Consider the following 17,110-nt stretch of genomic DNA (forward strand, 5'->3'; position numbering starts at 1 on the left):
GAGAGCCTGATGCCAAACCCTATCAAATGCTTTTGAAATATCTAGTGCAATAATATTACTTCCTCCAAAACTAGGTAAAGATTTGTTTGTTTGTGAGAAAGCCATACTGTCGGTCATTAAGAAGCTTCCGTTTTTCAAGATATTTCTTGAGCTGATAATTAAAAAGGGAACCGAGGAAGAGGAAGAATTCCTCATATTTTTTACAAATGGCCAAAAATGTTTACTGCCTTTGGGACATTGCAGTATTTTTTGCCGTAATTTTTGGTCATGTACAAATTTGGACCGTCGAATATGGGCGTTGCAGGCCTTTCTGGCTTGCTTGCACTTATTCCGGTTTTCCTCAGTTGGATTGGCTTTAAAACAACGGAAAATTACCTTCTTAACCCTAATAACCTCTTTACAGCTCGCATCGAACCATGCGTTTTACTTAAGTCTGATGCTTTTAACCCTATTCGGGATAAAACTTCTCATTCCCAGGAGAATCAAACTTGTGATCATATCAGCGCTGGCGTCAACGTCACTATCGAGAAAACATAGTGACCAATTAATGATCCTGAAGTAATTATTGAGACCGTCCCAGTTGGCTTTCTCGTATTGCCAAACGGTTCTCTTAGGAGCTCTTTCTTTAACTGGAGAGTTTTTACACGAGAAATTTACTGATATGACACAATGGTCAGATGTGCCTAGAGGAGATAGGACACTAATAGTGTACATACCAGGGTCGTAGGTAAGAAACAAGTCAAGAGTGTTTTCTTCTTCCTACCACTTCCGATATTCGAGTGGACTCGTTGTCCAGCTGAGTTAGGTGGTTTAACTCAGCGAAGATCTCAGCACACATTCCTTCTGGTGTTGACTGGCCCGAATGTTGAAGCCATGAAGAATCGTGTACATTAAAATTGCCCGTAACAACGATTTCGCTGCGAGGATAGGACGAAACAATTCTTTGGATGGAATCAGACAAAGATTCAAATTCACGATACTCTGTCTAGTGAATGATTTGCTTGTTCACGGAAAATTTAAACCACATAAAATTGAAAAAGGAATTGGTGCAGAGACCATATTGTGGCAAAAACTGATAAGCAACATCATTCCTAATGTATATGGCGAGACCATGGTGAGAAAAGAATAATGGCACCAAGTTATACCCTTGAATAAAGAATTCCCACTTGGGTTTCACTTAGTGCCAAAATAGCTGGCCTATTTAAAGCAGTATGGGAGTACACAGAAAGAAAATTCGCTCTAAGCCCATGAATATTACAATAATCTACCCTGAAATGTCCAGTCATTGCATATAAAAGAATAACAAAAACCAAAACAGACGAAGACTATAAGAAAAATATTACTGCGTTGAACTACAGAATGCTATTCGATGCCACTACTAGTGTTACTGCTTGAACAGAATGAGATGCAGCTGTAGCTAAGAAAATCGCTGTAGTATAAGCTGTCAATAAAAACGCTTACTAATGTAGCAAAGGTCGACCACAATGGTGTAGCGCAGGAAATTTATTCGGGCATGTTCAACGCATATGAAATTTATATTTGAACTGAATTTGTATGGTAGCATATTATAAAAAAGTTACAAAACCCGAAAAAATTCTCAAATTCTTTGAACGCTCCCAAAAAAAAAGTGAAAAGTCAAAGAATGAAATGGGTTTCCCCCATCTATCATCTCAAATGTAGCTTGCAGCGTCGCCAAAAGTTAAAGTTGAGTCAACTTGCGCTGCAGCTACTGCTATAGCTACAGCTACAGCTTCTCATTGTCTCGATGTATACTATTTTCGTATCTTTTAACTTTGACAGTGCTACAGGCAACAGCTACAGCTACACCATTCTGTTCAAGCAGTTATGCCTTAGTAGTGACAAGAATCGAATCCGGCCCTGTTAATGCAAAACAGTAAAATTTTTGCTGTCAACAATCTGCTATCAACGATGACGTAGTCTGTGTATCAATTGCATTAGTTATTAAACACAATGCAATTTGATACACATGCTAAGCCATGCGACTGTACGAGAAAAGGGGAAAGTGAAGGATGGTACTCACTGTGCTATGTTGAGTTGGCTTATCATGATACGTATTATTTTTCTTTGTTGTTGGTTGTTTGTTGTTTTTGTTTTATTGTAATTGATTTGGTGTGGCGTGATTTATTGTTTTTTTTATTTTTGTTGTTTTTTTTCATTACTCTTTATATTTTGTTTGCTATTTTTTTGTTTCGTTTTGTTATTGATTATTTGTTTTATTTTTTTTTGTATGTTAACATTTAAGATTAGGGGAAACAATTAGACAAAAATCACGATTAGGCACAAGACTCGAACAAGACGCTCATGCGCAACGGACGCACAACACAGGGGGACCTTCCCCAACTAAAGTTCACTGTTGTTTATTGTTCCAATAAATGTGTCAATACATCAAACTCCGCGTCGTGAAAATCAATTTTAACTAAAGTGCATGTGGAGGGTTGTGTCCAAATTAAATTTTAAAAAATTAACCTTCAATATAATTAACCTACCAACAAAAAACCTAGAGGCAGTGCCCGAATAAAAAAAAAAATACCTACCAACAAACCAAAGAAATGGGAAATAAAATAAAGTGCACTACACGAAAAATATATTAAAATAAATTTGGCTTCAAAAATTTAAATGTCATTTGATGAATGAAAAAAGCCTTGATTGATAATTTTTTTTTTCCAAAATCGTTAGAGCGTTTTTTTTTTTTGTTAATTAATTTGTAAAAAAAAAAAATTTGGTATTTTAGATTAAATATATTTATAGTATGGCCAACAAATTTGTATAGATATAACTGTTATTTTTAGTCTAAATGAAACGCTCAACAAGGTTAAAATCTCGTTTTCGTATTTCCTATATATCGCAAGTAAAAAAAAACCCACACACAATATAATGGGTAACCATTCTCTCACTTCCCTCGACTTGACACAGTCATATAAGCTTAATGATTGGTTTTTCTTCACCTATACACTACGTACAACGACTGAGTCAATCCTGGTTACAAGAGGAGATCAAGGAATCAAATCGAAATTGAATTGAGATTTCGATCTAGATAATCGTCTTCGTCGTCGAAGTTGGGTTTTATTTGTTTCTGTTGAGGGTAACTTCTATCTACATTAAATTTCACGCCAATCGGCACATAAATTACAGAGGAAAGAAAACAGCACCCTGAGCGACTAGACTATGTAAGGTGCTAACAACACAAGATATAAGGACAGAAGAGAAAGAACAACAGACAGAAAGAACACATGACAACAGCACGCGGTAGGTTTCGAGACGCCCCCCCCCCCCCCCCCCCCCCCTCTGTATACTAACCATTCCAATAACTCTATTCGATTCACCTCATTTTGTAAGATCGCATCGAGTAATCCTATATCGATCTGATACCGGTATATACGGCGTTAAATCCTGATTCAATTCTCCTTGTAAACTAGGTGAATATGTTGTTTGATATATTAGTATGTGTGATAATTAGTTAAACAGTTGCGGATTAAGGCATAATACTTATGGACATCTGTTCTAAAAAAAAATCAAATTGTATTATAGTTAGATCATATATTAACTATTCTCCGAATTGAATTTTGTTAGTTTCGAATATTGGATTATTTCGTGAATTCAAAGTGGACCTGAGCAACATTCGTGGTCTTAGAAAGAATTTGAGTTCCATATGCATGTATTCACACTTTGATAAACAGGAAGATTCCGATAATTTGTAAATTAATATAATTAATTGTCATTATTTATTCCCCACCATGGATTAGCCGTACATGTGGAGATGATGTTGCATACCAACTTCAGCTACAGTATGCTCATATGTGGTTAAACTTTACGGTAAATACGCACATCATCCACTTATGTTTTCTCTTTCTATCGAACTTCAAATCTGGACAGAAATTTTATGGACTCCATTCAAAGAATCGTTGGCCATTATCCCCAAACTGAAATCGTCATTGCGACCGATTTCTACTAGATTTTAATTAAAAACACAAACACTCAAACTCTTTTAATGTTGTTTCTACAACGCTACGTTTTAGAGTATTAGAAAGGATTTCACTGTTTAAAATCCAAATTATTATATTACTATGTTTTCTTGACTGATATTGTGTAGTTCACAATGAAAAGTGTTTTATTTTTATTCAGTGATGCCACATTAGATTTTTATAATAACATATATTTTTTATTTTTTTAAATTCAATACTCTTACTCAAACAAAAAAAATCATATTACAATATAGTTTTGCTTTGATGTTTTGTTTGTTCGACTTTTGTTGATGAAAGCCTAATTTTGTCTCTTTTAAGCCCAAACATTACAGCTCATAGTGGTTTTGTCAACATTCAGCTTGTTTTTCACCTGTTGGAAAATATTTTACTATTATTATCTTTTGTTGAATCTTTTCTATTATAAAATGATATTTGGTATCTACATATGTGCTTTGTACGTTTATGGTCAGTCTGATTTTTTCCAATTGCTATACATTCGCATAAATTATTGTGGGTTCCAACATTAATTTTATTTATTTTTATTTATTTATTATCACAGGTACAATGCAAATAAATTTACATCGTCCGGAACACATAAAGCCGGGGATCTAAGCCCATAAGTGGCTGATGTAAAGTAATTACAATAATAGGAACTTGTATAATAGAGTATTATTATGTTATAGGGTTATGGTTGATGTAATTTAGGAATTAGTATTAATTAGTATTAGGAATTGTTTTAATTTTATATTTGGTTTATTTTGTGTTTGTTTAAAAGTGGGAAAAGATGTGATGCGTCTGGAGGTTTGGTTGTATCGAATAGAGTTTGTAAAGGTGGAATGTTGTGATTGAAGTGACTTCTAGTTAAAGGGCAGGATTGCAGTACATGTTGGATGTTAAGAGTTTCCTGGCAAAATGTGCAAGTAGGAGGATTTTCTTTTTTGAATAGATACATTTTGTTGAACAATGCATGTCCGAGCCTCATTCGAGAAAGTTGTACGGATTGTATTCGGTTGAACGATTCATGATAAGTGACTCGCCCTAATGTAGTCTTGTGCTTTCTCAAAAACGAAGTAGAGTTATTCCATTGGGTTTCATTTGCTTGATTAATATCCTTTAGGACTAAATTGAGCATAGATGATGGGAAAGGTGGTATGCTGAATTCCAAAGGCATTTTGATAGCTTCACGAGCTGCGGCGTCTGCTTTTTCATTACCCAAGATTCCGACGTGGCCAGGGGACCATATAAGGTGTATTCTAGGATAGTTGGACCGGATGATGGAACGTAGTAAATGAATGATCGGTTTGTTGTTGTTATTGTTGGCCACACTTCGAATAGCACTTAGGGAGTCACTGCATATAGCTGTTTTTTCGTGAGTTTTGTTAGCAAACTCAAACGCTTCTACCAATGCCATCATTTCTCCAACAAAGGCGCTTTGGTTTGGAGTCGTGAGTTTTTGCAATAGTATTTTTTTGCAATTGTTGTCATGTCTATATACACTATAACCAGTATTATCATCCTTTCTAGAAGCGTCTGTGTAGAGTATGCAGTCGAAGTTTCCTATCGATATTATTTCAGTAAATTTTTGTCGATAGATTTCGGGTGAGGTTTGTTCTTTTTGTGATTGGGCTAACGATGTGTTGATAGTGCTTCTTGGAAATAACCAAGGAGTGACATCTGTGTCGTAATAGGGGGTTTTTGGAAGGGGGATATTGATGGATTTAAGGTGTCGGATGGAGTTGAAGAGAGAGCTTTTAATTTTTGATTTGTTCGAGGTTTCCCAGCCTGTTTTGCAAATATCGTGCAGAGGATGTTTGTGGTCTGTTATGCTTTTAATGACAATTCTTGACTGTGCAACTTTTTTCATGTTAAAAAAGAAAGGCGTGTTGGTTTCTGCCAATAGTGCATCTATTGGTGTTGATGGCAAGGCTCCACAAGCTTTTCTTATTAAGGCATTGATTTTTATTTGAATAAGGTTGTCGTTGTTTTTTGTCCAGTGTGAATATATGGATATATTGTGTTGTGTTGCTCCTCTAATAAGAGCTTGTGCTATATTCACAGCCGTATTCATGTGAGGACCTTTGTTTTTCTGGCAAATAATTTTGAGTAGGTTTAGAGATTTATTCATTTTATCAGCTACGAACTTGGCGTGAGCTTGCCATTTCCATGTCTTTGTGCAGACAAGACCAAGGACTCTCATTTTTTGGCTAAGTGCAAGGGTTGAGTTATTAAGTGTTATTGGACTTCCTGGGCAAGATCTTTTCCTGCATACGTGTAGGGCTTCCATTTTTTGCATGGGTAATTTTGCACCATATTTTTGACACCATGTTTGAGCCTTTTGTATGCATTGGTTGAGAGCGTTATTAACTTCTTCTGGTTTACCAGAGCCTAAAATAAAAAAGTTATCAGCAAAAGCTAAGGTTGCTTTAATTTGGCTTGCCTTAGTATTTAGCTCATTTAATAGCGAATTTACGTAGGCATTGTACAAAATTGTTGAAATTGGTGACCCTTGGGGAACTCCGTTATCGATTTTGTGATCTGATGAATAGTATCCGTTGACTCTTACTTTTATTATTCGATTCGACATGAATGAAATGATGACGTTCAATAGGTTTGAGTCTAGACCCCAGTCATTAAGTTGTTTTGTTACGCCTGAAACAGTTACTCTTTCAAATGCCTTTTCCAGATCTATGGACAGGAGTACTGTATGTTTTTGTGCAGCCAACTCTGAATGTACTGCTTGATCAAGCATGTGCATCAGAGTGTGCGTTCCTCTATCAGGCCTAAAGCCGTGTTGTCCACTATTAATGCGTTCTTCTATTGTCCATTTTATTCTATTTCCAATTATTTTTTCAAATAATTTGGATAGAACAGTGAGCAGAGAGATTGGGCGGTAACTATCTAACGATTGGGAATCCATATTAGGTTTAGGTATTGGGATTAAGTAGGCTTTTTTCCACTCATGAGGGAATGTTCCATTTTTTAAGATGTTGTTATAGAGGTTGGCTAGTCTGCACAAGACCTCTAATGGCAATTTTTTAAGCATGGTAAAAGTTATTTTGTCTGGACCAGGACTTGACCCTTTTGTGAGACTTAATGATTTCCTCAACTCGGGGATAGTAATTAAAGCAGCACTTGAAGATGTTAAGGAGGAGAAAAATGAAAGTGAGTTGTTTTGTTGCAGGATCTGATCCGAAAAGTTTGCATCAGCGCTGTACCCAGCCCATTTAGCTGCGAAAAGTTGTGCAATATCGGTTTGATCGGATATGGAAGCCATGTTGTGTCGAATAGCAGTGATGGAACAACGTGTGTGATTACCGTTTATGGTTTTCACTTTGTTCCAAAGTGTTTTGGAGTCCATTGTTGGATTGATTGAGTCCAAAAATGTTTTCCACGTGTCTTTTTTTGCTTCTCGAACGATTCTTTTGACCTTTGCTGCCAAACGTCTGTAGGTAATGATGTTAGTGGTAGAGGGATGCCTTTTCAGATTAAACCAAGCTGTTTTTTTCTCAAGGATTAGATTTTTTATGTTTTTGTTGAACCAGATGGGTTGGTTAACATTGCAGGGAGGATGAGAAGTGGGAATTGTGGTGGCTGCAGCCCGCCTTATGATTTTTCTTACATTTGCCGCTTCTTTGTTGACATTAAGTGACATGGGAATGTTGGTCGAAATTTGAACTGCGTCCCTGGAAAATTTTAGCCAATTGGCTTTTCTTTCCAAAAATCTAGGTTCAAATTTGCGGGCTAAGGAATATGTTGAGCCTGTTTCTATTATTATGGGGAAGTGGTCACTTCCTTCCAAGGAATCTTGGGTTTTCCATGAGGTGTTTGCTGCTATTGACGGTGACACAAGTGTCAAATCTATAGCAGTGAAGGTGTTTCTTGTTGAAAAATGGGTCGGGGAACCATCGTTCAACAACACAAGGTTAGAATTTTGTAACCATTCGGCTATCACTGTTCCTGCACTATTAGTATGCGGGGATCCCCACATTGTGTTATTGGCATTAAAGTCGCCAAGCAGGATTCCATGTGACAAGTGATTTACAGCCAGATCTGAGTAGTCTTGCTGAGTTAAGTTATGATCTGATTGCCTGTAAATATTTTGAATTGTAAGTGGTTGGGTTAAGAGGATTTTTAGAGTCTGGGTTAGTATTCCGTTTGGACAGCTTGTGTATGTATGCGGTATATTAGATTTAATTAGAATGGCAGTACCATCTTTGTTTCTATCGTGGAGTTTATTATTAAAATAAGCTGTATAATTTTTGTATTTTGCGGGTGCTTTGTCTGTGGGAATTTTAGTTTCTTGTAGAGCGATTATTTCAGGATTGTATTTTTTTACAAGGATATCCAAGCTTGGGAGATTGTTGAAGTAACCTTGGATGTTCCATTGGAGAATTTTTATATTAATTTTTTTGCTACTGTTTACTGTGGAGTTATTATGAATTTGATATTGGTTTGTTGATGATGAGGTTTGTTGTTGATCAAATGTTGTCGGCCGTGAATTTCTCTGGCTGGAGCGAGGACAAGGAGGCTCTGCACCTGAATTCCTCGTTCCCTCTCCCTCCAGGGGCACCCACGACCTTGTGTAAGGAATGTTACTTGTGTTTTTATTCATTGTCATCATTATCAGATGTGGACATGAAGTATGTTTTGTTTTCTATTTCGGTATTTGTAATTTTTGATATCGGGGAATTATATGTGGTTGTTGAAAGTTGAGATGATTGGTTGTGTGAAGTATGTTGTGGGTTTTTGTTGTGAGTGTCTGGTCTAGGAGGAAGTGGACGATGTGGAATTTTTGGAATGATAGAGTCTGTTGTTGCCTTTGTGGCATTTTCTGAGTTGGGTTGAGATTCGGAAGTTATTTTAGGTTTTGTGATTGAGTTGGTTGTAATGGGGGTTGTTTTGCTATTGTTTGTTGATGTGGATGTTATTTGAATATCTTTTTCCATGTTTTTGTTTTTTGTTGAGTTGGATAGATTTTTGCTAGGGATATTTTTCTCCTGGATATTTTGAGCTTCTCTAGCTCTGGATGCATAGGTTTGGGAATTTAAATTTGATTGAATTAAGTTTTGCTGTCCATAAATGCACTTGGCTTCTCCCATGCTGCACTTATTTCTAGTTTTTATTGTTAGGATCTCTTTACTTTGAAGGTATTTAGGACAGGTTTTGGATGAAGATGCGTGGTCATTGCTGCAATTGGCACACTTGATTTGTGTGCATTCTAGGTTTTCATGAGCTAAGAGACTGCAAATTTCGCATATTTTTTTATTTGTGCACCTTTTTGCTGTATGTCCCAAAATCTGGCAATTTTTGCATCTCATCGGATTTGGGATGTACTCTTGCACTTTAGTTTTATACCAAGCAATATCGATTGTGGGAGGGTAGTTATATCGATCAAAAGTGAACAGCATTAGCCCCGAAGGACGCATTCCGTTATCGGTTTTCTTTTGCAATTTATACACATCTGTTACACCTTGCTGTTTCAGTTCATTCACAATTTCTTCTTCTTTTATGTTGATTAGGCAAGGTGCATATACAATGCCTTTCGATGAATTGAGACTGGAATGAAGTGTAACCGTAACAGGGACTTGGCCAAGATTTGATATTTTAAGGAATTTGTCTGCAATTGACTGTGATTTTGTTAGGATTAATATATTTCCATCTCTGAGTAGAGAGATGTTTTCATATTCCTTGCTAACACCATCAATAGCTTTGTTGAGAATGAACACACTTATTTCTGAAAGGGGTTGTTTTTTTTCATCCTTAGGAGAAATTAAGATAAATCTGGGGTTCTTTAGGTTGGACACATTAGGGAGTAAGGGGAAGTTAGAGGTCGAAGAACTTTTCATTTTCTTTGCAGCACTGGGTTCGAAAAGGAATGAATCTCGGTGCTCCGCTAGCAATTCGAATTGATTCCCTTTTTTTTCTTCCAGGCCCCGGGCCCGACATTTTGATAAATGGGGACAAAGTTTCACGCGCCAAAAAACTTAACACGCGGTTTGTAGAAAAATAATAATTCAAAAGGAGGGAAGGAGAAAGATATTTGCGATAGAGAGACTAACAGAGATAACCACTACTGTATAGAGAAAATTGTCAACACAAGTGATCGCTATGAAAGCTAGACGGTGACTGATTAATTTTATATTAGTTATTATTATAATTCTTTAAATACTAACGTAACAATTCTTATTAATATAATACATACTTTAAATATAAGACTTAAACTAGGCTGCTGATAAAACATTTTGCTTTTTAGCAAAACCATCCTGGTTATCTGGTCGGTAGTTCATTATTTCGTTTTTAGGACCTTTTTCGTGTACTGGTATCATAAAAAAGGTATTCCAAATAAAAGGAAAAAGCGAGTTATTTGAAGACGTGTTAAAAAGAACACATAAAGGGTGTGCTAAGTGTGGCATTTTTAAAAAATGGATGAAGGTATACCTTCGGGACCAGGACTAAAATATCCTTCAAATTGTAGGATACTATTAAAGACAGTATTATACGGAAATTGATAGACGTAAGTGGGGAAATTTTAAAACAGTGGTTGATGTGTTAGGATTACGAAATTATTATCTATACAAAATTGTTTGCAATCCTCGGCTTATTACCATTTGATGTCGATTTAGTCATAAAGTGGCGGTGACCACATATTTTCTTCTAAAAATTAACAAATTTCCAAAATCTATCAGGAAAACATTCAAGGTTTATTTCAATTTTTCGAAATTAGGCATTGTATGTTAGGTGGCGCTACAGCCCGGGTGGAACTGGGCCCTAACCAACATGCGTCTCCAGCCAGCTCAGTCCCTAGCTAGCTGTCTCCAGTTTCGCACGGCCAGGTGGTTGAGGTCTTCACACGTTCGTGCGCCACTTGAGTCGCGGTCTTCTACTACTGCGCCGTCCATCACGATTCGATTCGAAGACCTTCCGGGCTGAAGCGTTAATGTCCATTCATTCTACACGATCTACCCATCTAAGCCGTTTGACTTTAATTCTGTTAACTAGGTCGTGTCGCTGTACAGCCCGTACAGTTCGTCGTTATATCCTCTCCTCCACTCACCATCTTCTCTCTTCTTCGCGCAAGCAGCTCTGGTCCTTCTGTGCAGCGCCGCTTTGCATGCCTGTTGTTTCGCTGAGGGTGCTTGCCGGCATTCGTCGTCAAACCAGGGGTTTCGCTGTTGTGGCCGTGTGAAACCTAGCACTTCAGAGGCGGCATCTCTAAAGGCAAGGTGCCATAGGTTTTCAGTACACCTTAAGAGGTTATTAGAGACTCGATCGCAAAAGGACATGGCAGTCTCTTGAGATTGTAGCCGTCTTACGTCGAAACTTCTCAAAGTACTTCCTTGTTTTGGCTTGGACCGGGATATCCGTAGCCGTACCTTGGCTACAACGAGGTAGTGTTCCGAGTCAATGTTGGCCCTTCGGAAAGTTCGGATACCCTGTATACTGGAGAGGTGTCGTGCGTCGATCGCAATGTGATTAATCTGGTTGACAGTTGATTGATCAGGAGATTTCCATGTTCCCTTATGGACATACAGATGTGTGCACTGCGTACTGGCTACCAGAACGTTTCGCCCACCAGTGAAATCGATCAGCCTGAATCCGTTGTTGGAGGTGGTGTCGTGCAGGCTGTATCTCCCGATTTTAGCCAGGCACTGCTCATATGTCTTTTCCAAGAGCTCGAAGAATATGTCTTTGGTGTCTCCATCTTTCTTCTCTGTTGGGGTAGCGCTAATATTAGGCTTATGTTGGCGAATTTAGCCTTTGAGCGGATTGTCGTGATGCACTCGCTCACACTGTTGAAACGCAAGACTTTTTGTTTGAGTCCAGTTCCAACAACAAATCGTCACGCAAATAGACGTTGTCTTTGTTCTCGGTAGAAGTCGCCGTAGTATACTTCGCATTCTCCTAGTTTGCGTTTGCCCGGTCCATCCCATCGCACTTCTTAGATGGCGGTAATATCTGCCTTGCAGCAGTTTAGGGTTCCCGCTAATCGTTCGGCTTCACGTAGTCTGTTAAGGGACCTAGCATTCCTCTGCCTACAGATCCGAAGTTCGTTGTCCTTATTTCGTTTCCGTGGGTTGTCAACAGTAAATCCGTCCGTATTCGAGGCTCGTTGGTGCTTCGCAACTAAGGTATTTTTTACGTGGTCAGGAAGTCAGCTCGACGGCACAACCCCCAACCTGGAGGGCCAGTCCCTAGGTGTAACTCCAAGGACGGGGAGCCGGATAAACCGCTCCTTATAGGCCTGGGCTCCGAGTAAGTCGTTGAAGCCCTATAAGGTGTTCACTAAGTAGTTCAACCTTACTGGAACTGTAGACGCCAATAATTTTGAATTGCGAATGACAACAACAATCGAAAAGCAGCAGTCCGTGCGTCTGTTGCAAAAGTGTATTATTGGTAATATTAGAGTTTTTTCGAGAATTATTTTTGTTTTAATCGGTGTAATTGGTTGACTTGTCCCAATATTCTTAAACATGTGATCATTCCAAGGAAGTGTTACATTAAATACTAAACCGAGATTTTTTGCAGATTTAGAGTTGTTCAGTAGTAATTGGGGAAAATACGAGGTATTAATAGATGTTCCTGAAATGACTACACACTTTGATTTAGTTGGATTAAAACAGTTTAGTTTGCGACCAGTTCAAAATTCTCTTTAAATTCTCATTGATTTTTTTTCGAACTTGAAAATCGTCAGCGTACATATCTACCAAGCTTCATGGGAATTTAATATTCTAAATATGGTAATTCGGTATAAATTCAGTTTAATTCTTAAGGGGGTATTCTGGTCTAGAAATTAAAAAAAATCGATTTTTTTTCTTTTCATATTTTCATAGTTTAACTATTTAAGAATATGTCTACTAGAGGATTTTCCCAAATTCAAATTATTTTCGGAGAAATAAGTATTTTGCTGAGCAGCCATCCAAATCGGTTGGGCTGCAACTAATAGAACAAAAGACATAATGGGGTACTTTAAACGCGTTTTTCTCAGAACTGTCTTTTTGAATCTGATACCCACGATTTCTCAGGTTCTGCCGAACCGATTTACTTGAAATTTGAAGAAAGTCTTCTTTAGGGACTTGTCTACGTCCGGAACTACGGCCATCCCCAAATTTTTATTTTTACTATTTTTAACAAATCGAAGAATGTTCAAAAAAATGGTAAATTTTTTGTATTTTTCTTTAGACAGCCGCCATTTTGTAAAAAAAAATGTTTGTAACTTTTCCGTAGTTCCAGACATTGCGACATTATTGTAGATTAATAATCTTTTTTAGTTTTTGATTTCAGATTTCTAGGAGAGTTAAAATCGTGGGTATGGTCACGCACCAAATTTTTGAGACGCACTACTCTATCAGCTGATAACTAACGGAATTTTTATTTTTTTTTACTTTTTTTATTTTTTTTTGTATGCTTCTAATGTGAATAAATAATGTATAAAAAAATTGATGGTAAAATTGTAGCTTGCTTTTTACAGCACTTCAAAAATTACATAAAATTCATGTCTCTAGACCAGAATACCCCCTTAAGAAATGGGATAATTTTTGGACTTCTCCATGTAGAACGAAACACTGCAATCACGACAATGGTTTTCAAGAGGTGAGTTATTGCTTTTAAAATATAAGGAGGGATGGCCTTTGCAAAGACAGGGTATATTGTAATTATATTGTAATACCCGTGGCATGACGGTAAGTGCGTAGGACTCACCGATATTGCAACGACTAGACACTGAAAACAAACGTCTAGAAGTCGGAAACAATTCTATTCCAGATTTTGTTGGTTAGGGCCACGGAGGATACGTGTAAAAATGTATTTTTATTCCGATCGATATATAAATGCTGCTCTAACCAGGGACAGAGAAGTCTTCGGTCTGACGATACGGCTTTTTTACAGCAATCGGCTTGACCCCAGAGTGGAGGTAATTTGCAACATGGCTCTAATACGGCCGATGATAGTTCATTACTTTTCCAACGATGGCCTATACAACGGGGATCGAATCAACAACAATGACAATTTCGTGATAAAACTTCTTCGAAGTTACATTGCAAGACAATTTTATTTTCGGGGCGTTCTTTCCAAACGACGAGTACTTCATGGAATGGAAATACAAATTAAATTTGTCCGAAAAGTTTTCGTGTAATATCGCGCGCATCACCGAATGACACTTCAAAACAAAATAGCCGATTAATGCGCATTAAATACATGCTCTGCGTAATACCAGAGTTAGATAATTTTGTACAATACAAATCTCAAACCATTTCTAATTATAACTAGGTTACAATGTACAAATTTCGTCAAAAGAGAGAACACATGGAATCCGGAAGATAATTTTTAATATACAAAACAAGACAAATTATATGCGACGATTGGGATAGTATTTAAATAAACCGAACCTATCTGGAGCTAGTGCATCATTTTATTTGTGAGTAAAGATTTAAAAGTGTCAATTTGTACTACAATTTGGGAAAAACCTTTAAATTATCCTGTATCACTAAAACGATTACTTACAATGTTGGGTACAACAATCAATTAATAAATTGTATGATTTCAAAAGTAAAACGAAAAAAGCCATTTGAATACGCGATAGAAATTATAAAGGCAATACATACAATTGCTGGAATAACTCTTTTGGAAGAAAGAAAATGTTATATTTGTCGGTCCAATGAGCGAGTTAGGAACAAAATAAAATTGATATTGAATAGAAAATTTATGTTCGTAGTCTGCATGGCTGCTACAGGTTTGGCTGGTTCTTCACCCACCGCAATATACACAGACTAAATCTGTCGTTGTTTCGTTGTCGTTGTAAACCTAAGCAAAAGTTACAAAGAGCTTTATCTTTCGCGATAGTTTAACTTTTAGCAACATATGCATCAGGGCGTGCATTTCTGGTTAGCATATAACGTATGTGCTTCCACACCTACCACAATCTCTGGACTTATTTCCTATCGAACATACAAAAAATTGCACAAACGTAAAAAAAGCGTTTGATTGCCAGTAAATTTGAACTTGAAAATGCGTTAATGGAAGGATGACAACAAACAGAGCTATATTTCAAGAGAATGAAAAACATATTCATTTGAATATTTGTATTCCGCTCTGGCATTGGTTAAAAATTGCTAAAATATAATTATAAGAAAAGAAAATTTGAATCTTTCTTAGAATTTTATAAATATAGTTTTAACATAGGCATATAGAATAATACATAGACACTTACCGTCATCAGCAAAACTTAACAGCGATTTCGTTTTAGACGTTTTGCAGTCCGTTCGACTAAACTTTTCATTTTTAATTCTCTTTCCATAACATGTACCTCCTTTCTTATAATTTAAATTTTGCTCTTCCACATCCATTTGCATTGATTTCTCTGAATTATTTCTCGTAAGATTGTCACCATCATCATCAAATCTTGAAAAAACACGACGTTGTATAGTTTTTTTGGGTTTTCGAAAAAGTGACATCTTAAACATCCAAATTTTACTGATTTTCAAAATTTTACTACAACTTTACGCTTTGTATTATTTTGAAAGAATATAATTCAATAAGATGTATGTCGGTTCGATTTCGGCCTTAAATTGACATCTATTAGAGTATAACAAAAATATAAAGAACTGGATCATAATTCAGATTCAGTACACTTTATCAAAATATATACACCCAGAGAGGAATACTAATCGAGAGAGTCAAATTCGACGGTGGTCTCTTTTTGCCATCAAGCTATGATTTCAACCCAACTTGCACATGTATTAACGCCATATAAAAAAATATGTGGCGACAAAGTCTTATGAAAGAATATGTGATACTCACCACATTTAAAAATGGCGGATGTAGTCAGCTGTTCAGAGGTGTTCAAAGAAAATAATATATTATCCCACAAATTCCATTCGAGAAGAACTCTCTCAAATTCGCTACCGGTGAATACATGTGAGTGGTGAAAAAAAAGCAAAACGGGGGATCGGACTAAAAACACCTATAGAATTTTTGTGACCTGTCAAAAATTACAATTCCACAACTTCAATAATCAATATAATTTGTTATTTTTCATACCAAAAACCTTCGACATGAAGAGAGTATATACAATTTTACTTCATTTAATAATAAGTAAGTGAAATTGCAGTACAGAGGTGTAAAAGTTATCGATTTAATTTATAGTATTGTAACCTAATGGGCTTTTGTTTACACAAAATTTATTCTAATGGAATAGATATTTTTTGAAATCGAAAAGAAAACTTTAAAACCCACTTGACACCGACCGACGACGAACGCTTCGAATTTATGTTTTTTTGTATGCCTGTTTGTAATTGCAAGTTGTAAACAAAGTTTGACTTCCCTCTCGCTCTAAGGCTAGGATAGGTGTACTGCTCCTACTAAAATTAGATCTTTTGTCTTATGTGTGTGTAGTGTGTAATGTTTTCCTTTTCCTACGTAAATGTCACTCGACAGCGCTATAATTGAGTGACATTCAGCACTCCATTATAGGATGTATCGGGGGTGGAAAATCGCAACCTTGTTGCCGCATCATATGGCAACATATTCATGTTGCATTACAGGGTTTTAATGCAAGTTTTTGAAGAACATTGCATGAGTAAAAAAAACCTGGAGCTTTTCACCCACAAGTACATTATGGATCATGGTTGTAGGCTTAGGAAGAAACAAAGGCTGGAAAAGTAGGAGTAGGTGTGTGGGTGTTAATATGAGGTCCAGAAAGAAAAAGCGTCGGTAGGAAGTTTCTATTCAAAGACACCCCAGAGACAACAAAACGAGCAGCAGAAATCCTATTATCATATTTATTTAAATATATATCTGTACCCACCTATAAAACAGTCTAGGCCAATCGGTTATCCTTAAGTCTGTGGGAAATTTAAATTTGTTTGAAAGTAAGTAAATTACATCAATAGAGTGAAGTTTAAATGAATAAAGAACTTATTTAAAATTTAAGGAAATTAGGACGAACGTACCAGTATACGAGGGAGAGTAGATATATATAATCATATATATCTATATATATATATACTCCACCACATTCCTTAAAAGGAATTAAACTATTAAACCGCCTAAGGTAGGGTTTCTTAATTATTTTTGGCATAATAAAAATGCCATAAATGGGCAGTTCGCTAAAAATTGTTTTTTTTGGAACT

At 36.6% G+C, this 17,110-nt stretch overlaps 1 protein-coding gene across 3 annotated transcripts in view; it reads right to left on the bottom strand.

Moving 5' to 3' along the window:
• Positions 1-15,628, bottom strand: part of LOC129943523 (PAX3- and PAX7-binding protein 1) — a 75,068-nt gene extending 59,440 nt beyond the window's left edge. For 2 of the 3 annotated variants that reach the window (XM_056053035.1, XM_056053033.1), the window contains exon 1: positions 15,190-15,627. In XM_056053035.1, coding sequence (XP_055909010.1) covers positions 15,190-15,195 — 6 coding nt within the window. In that variant the 5' untranslated portion in view covers positions 15,196-15,627. Of the gene's footprint in view, positions 1-15,189 lie in introns of all 3 variants that reach the window. The other variant, XM_056053034.1, reaches the window with a different exon arrangement.
• Positions 15,629-17,110: the final 1,482 nt, after the last annotated feature.

This window comes from Eupeodes corollae, chromosome 1 (assembly GCF_945859685.1).
Source record: "Eupeodes corollae chromosome 1, idEupCoro1.1, whole genome shotgun sequence".
In the NCBI taxonomy this organism is placed as follows: domain Eukaryota; kingdom Metazoa; phylum Arthropoda; class Insecta; order Diptera; family Syrphidae; genus Eupeodes; species Eupeodes corollae.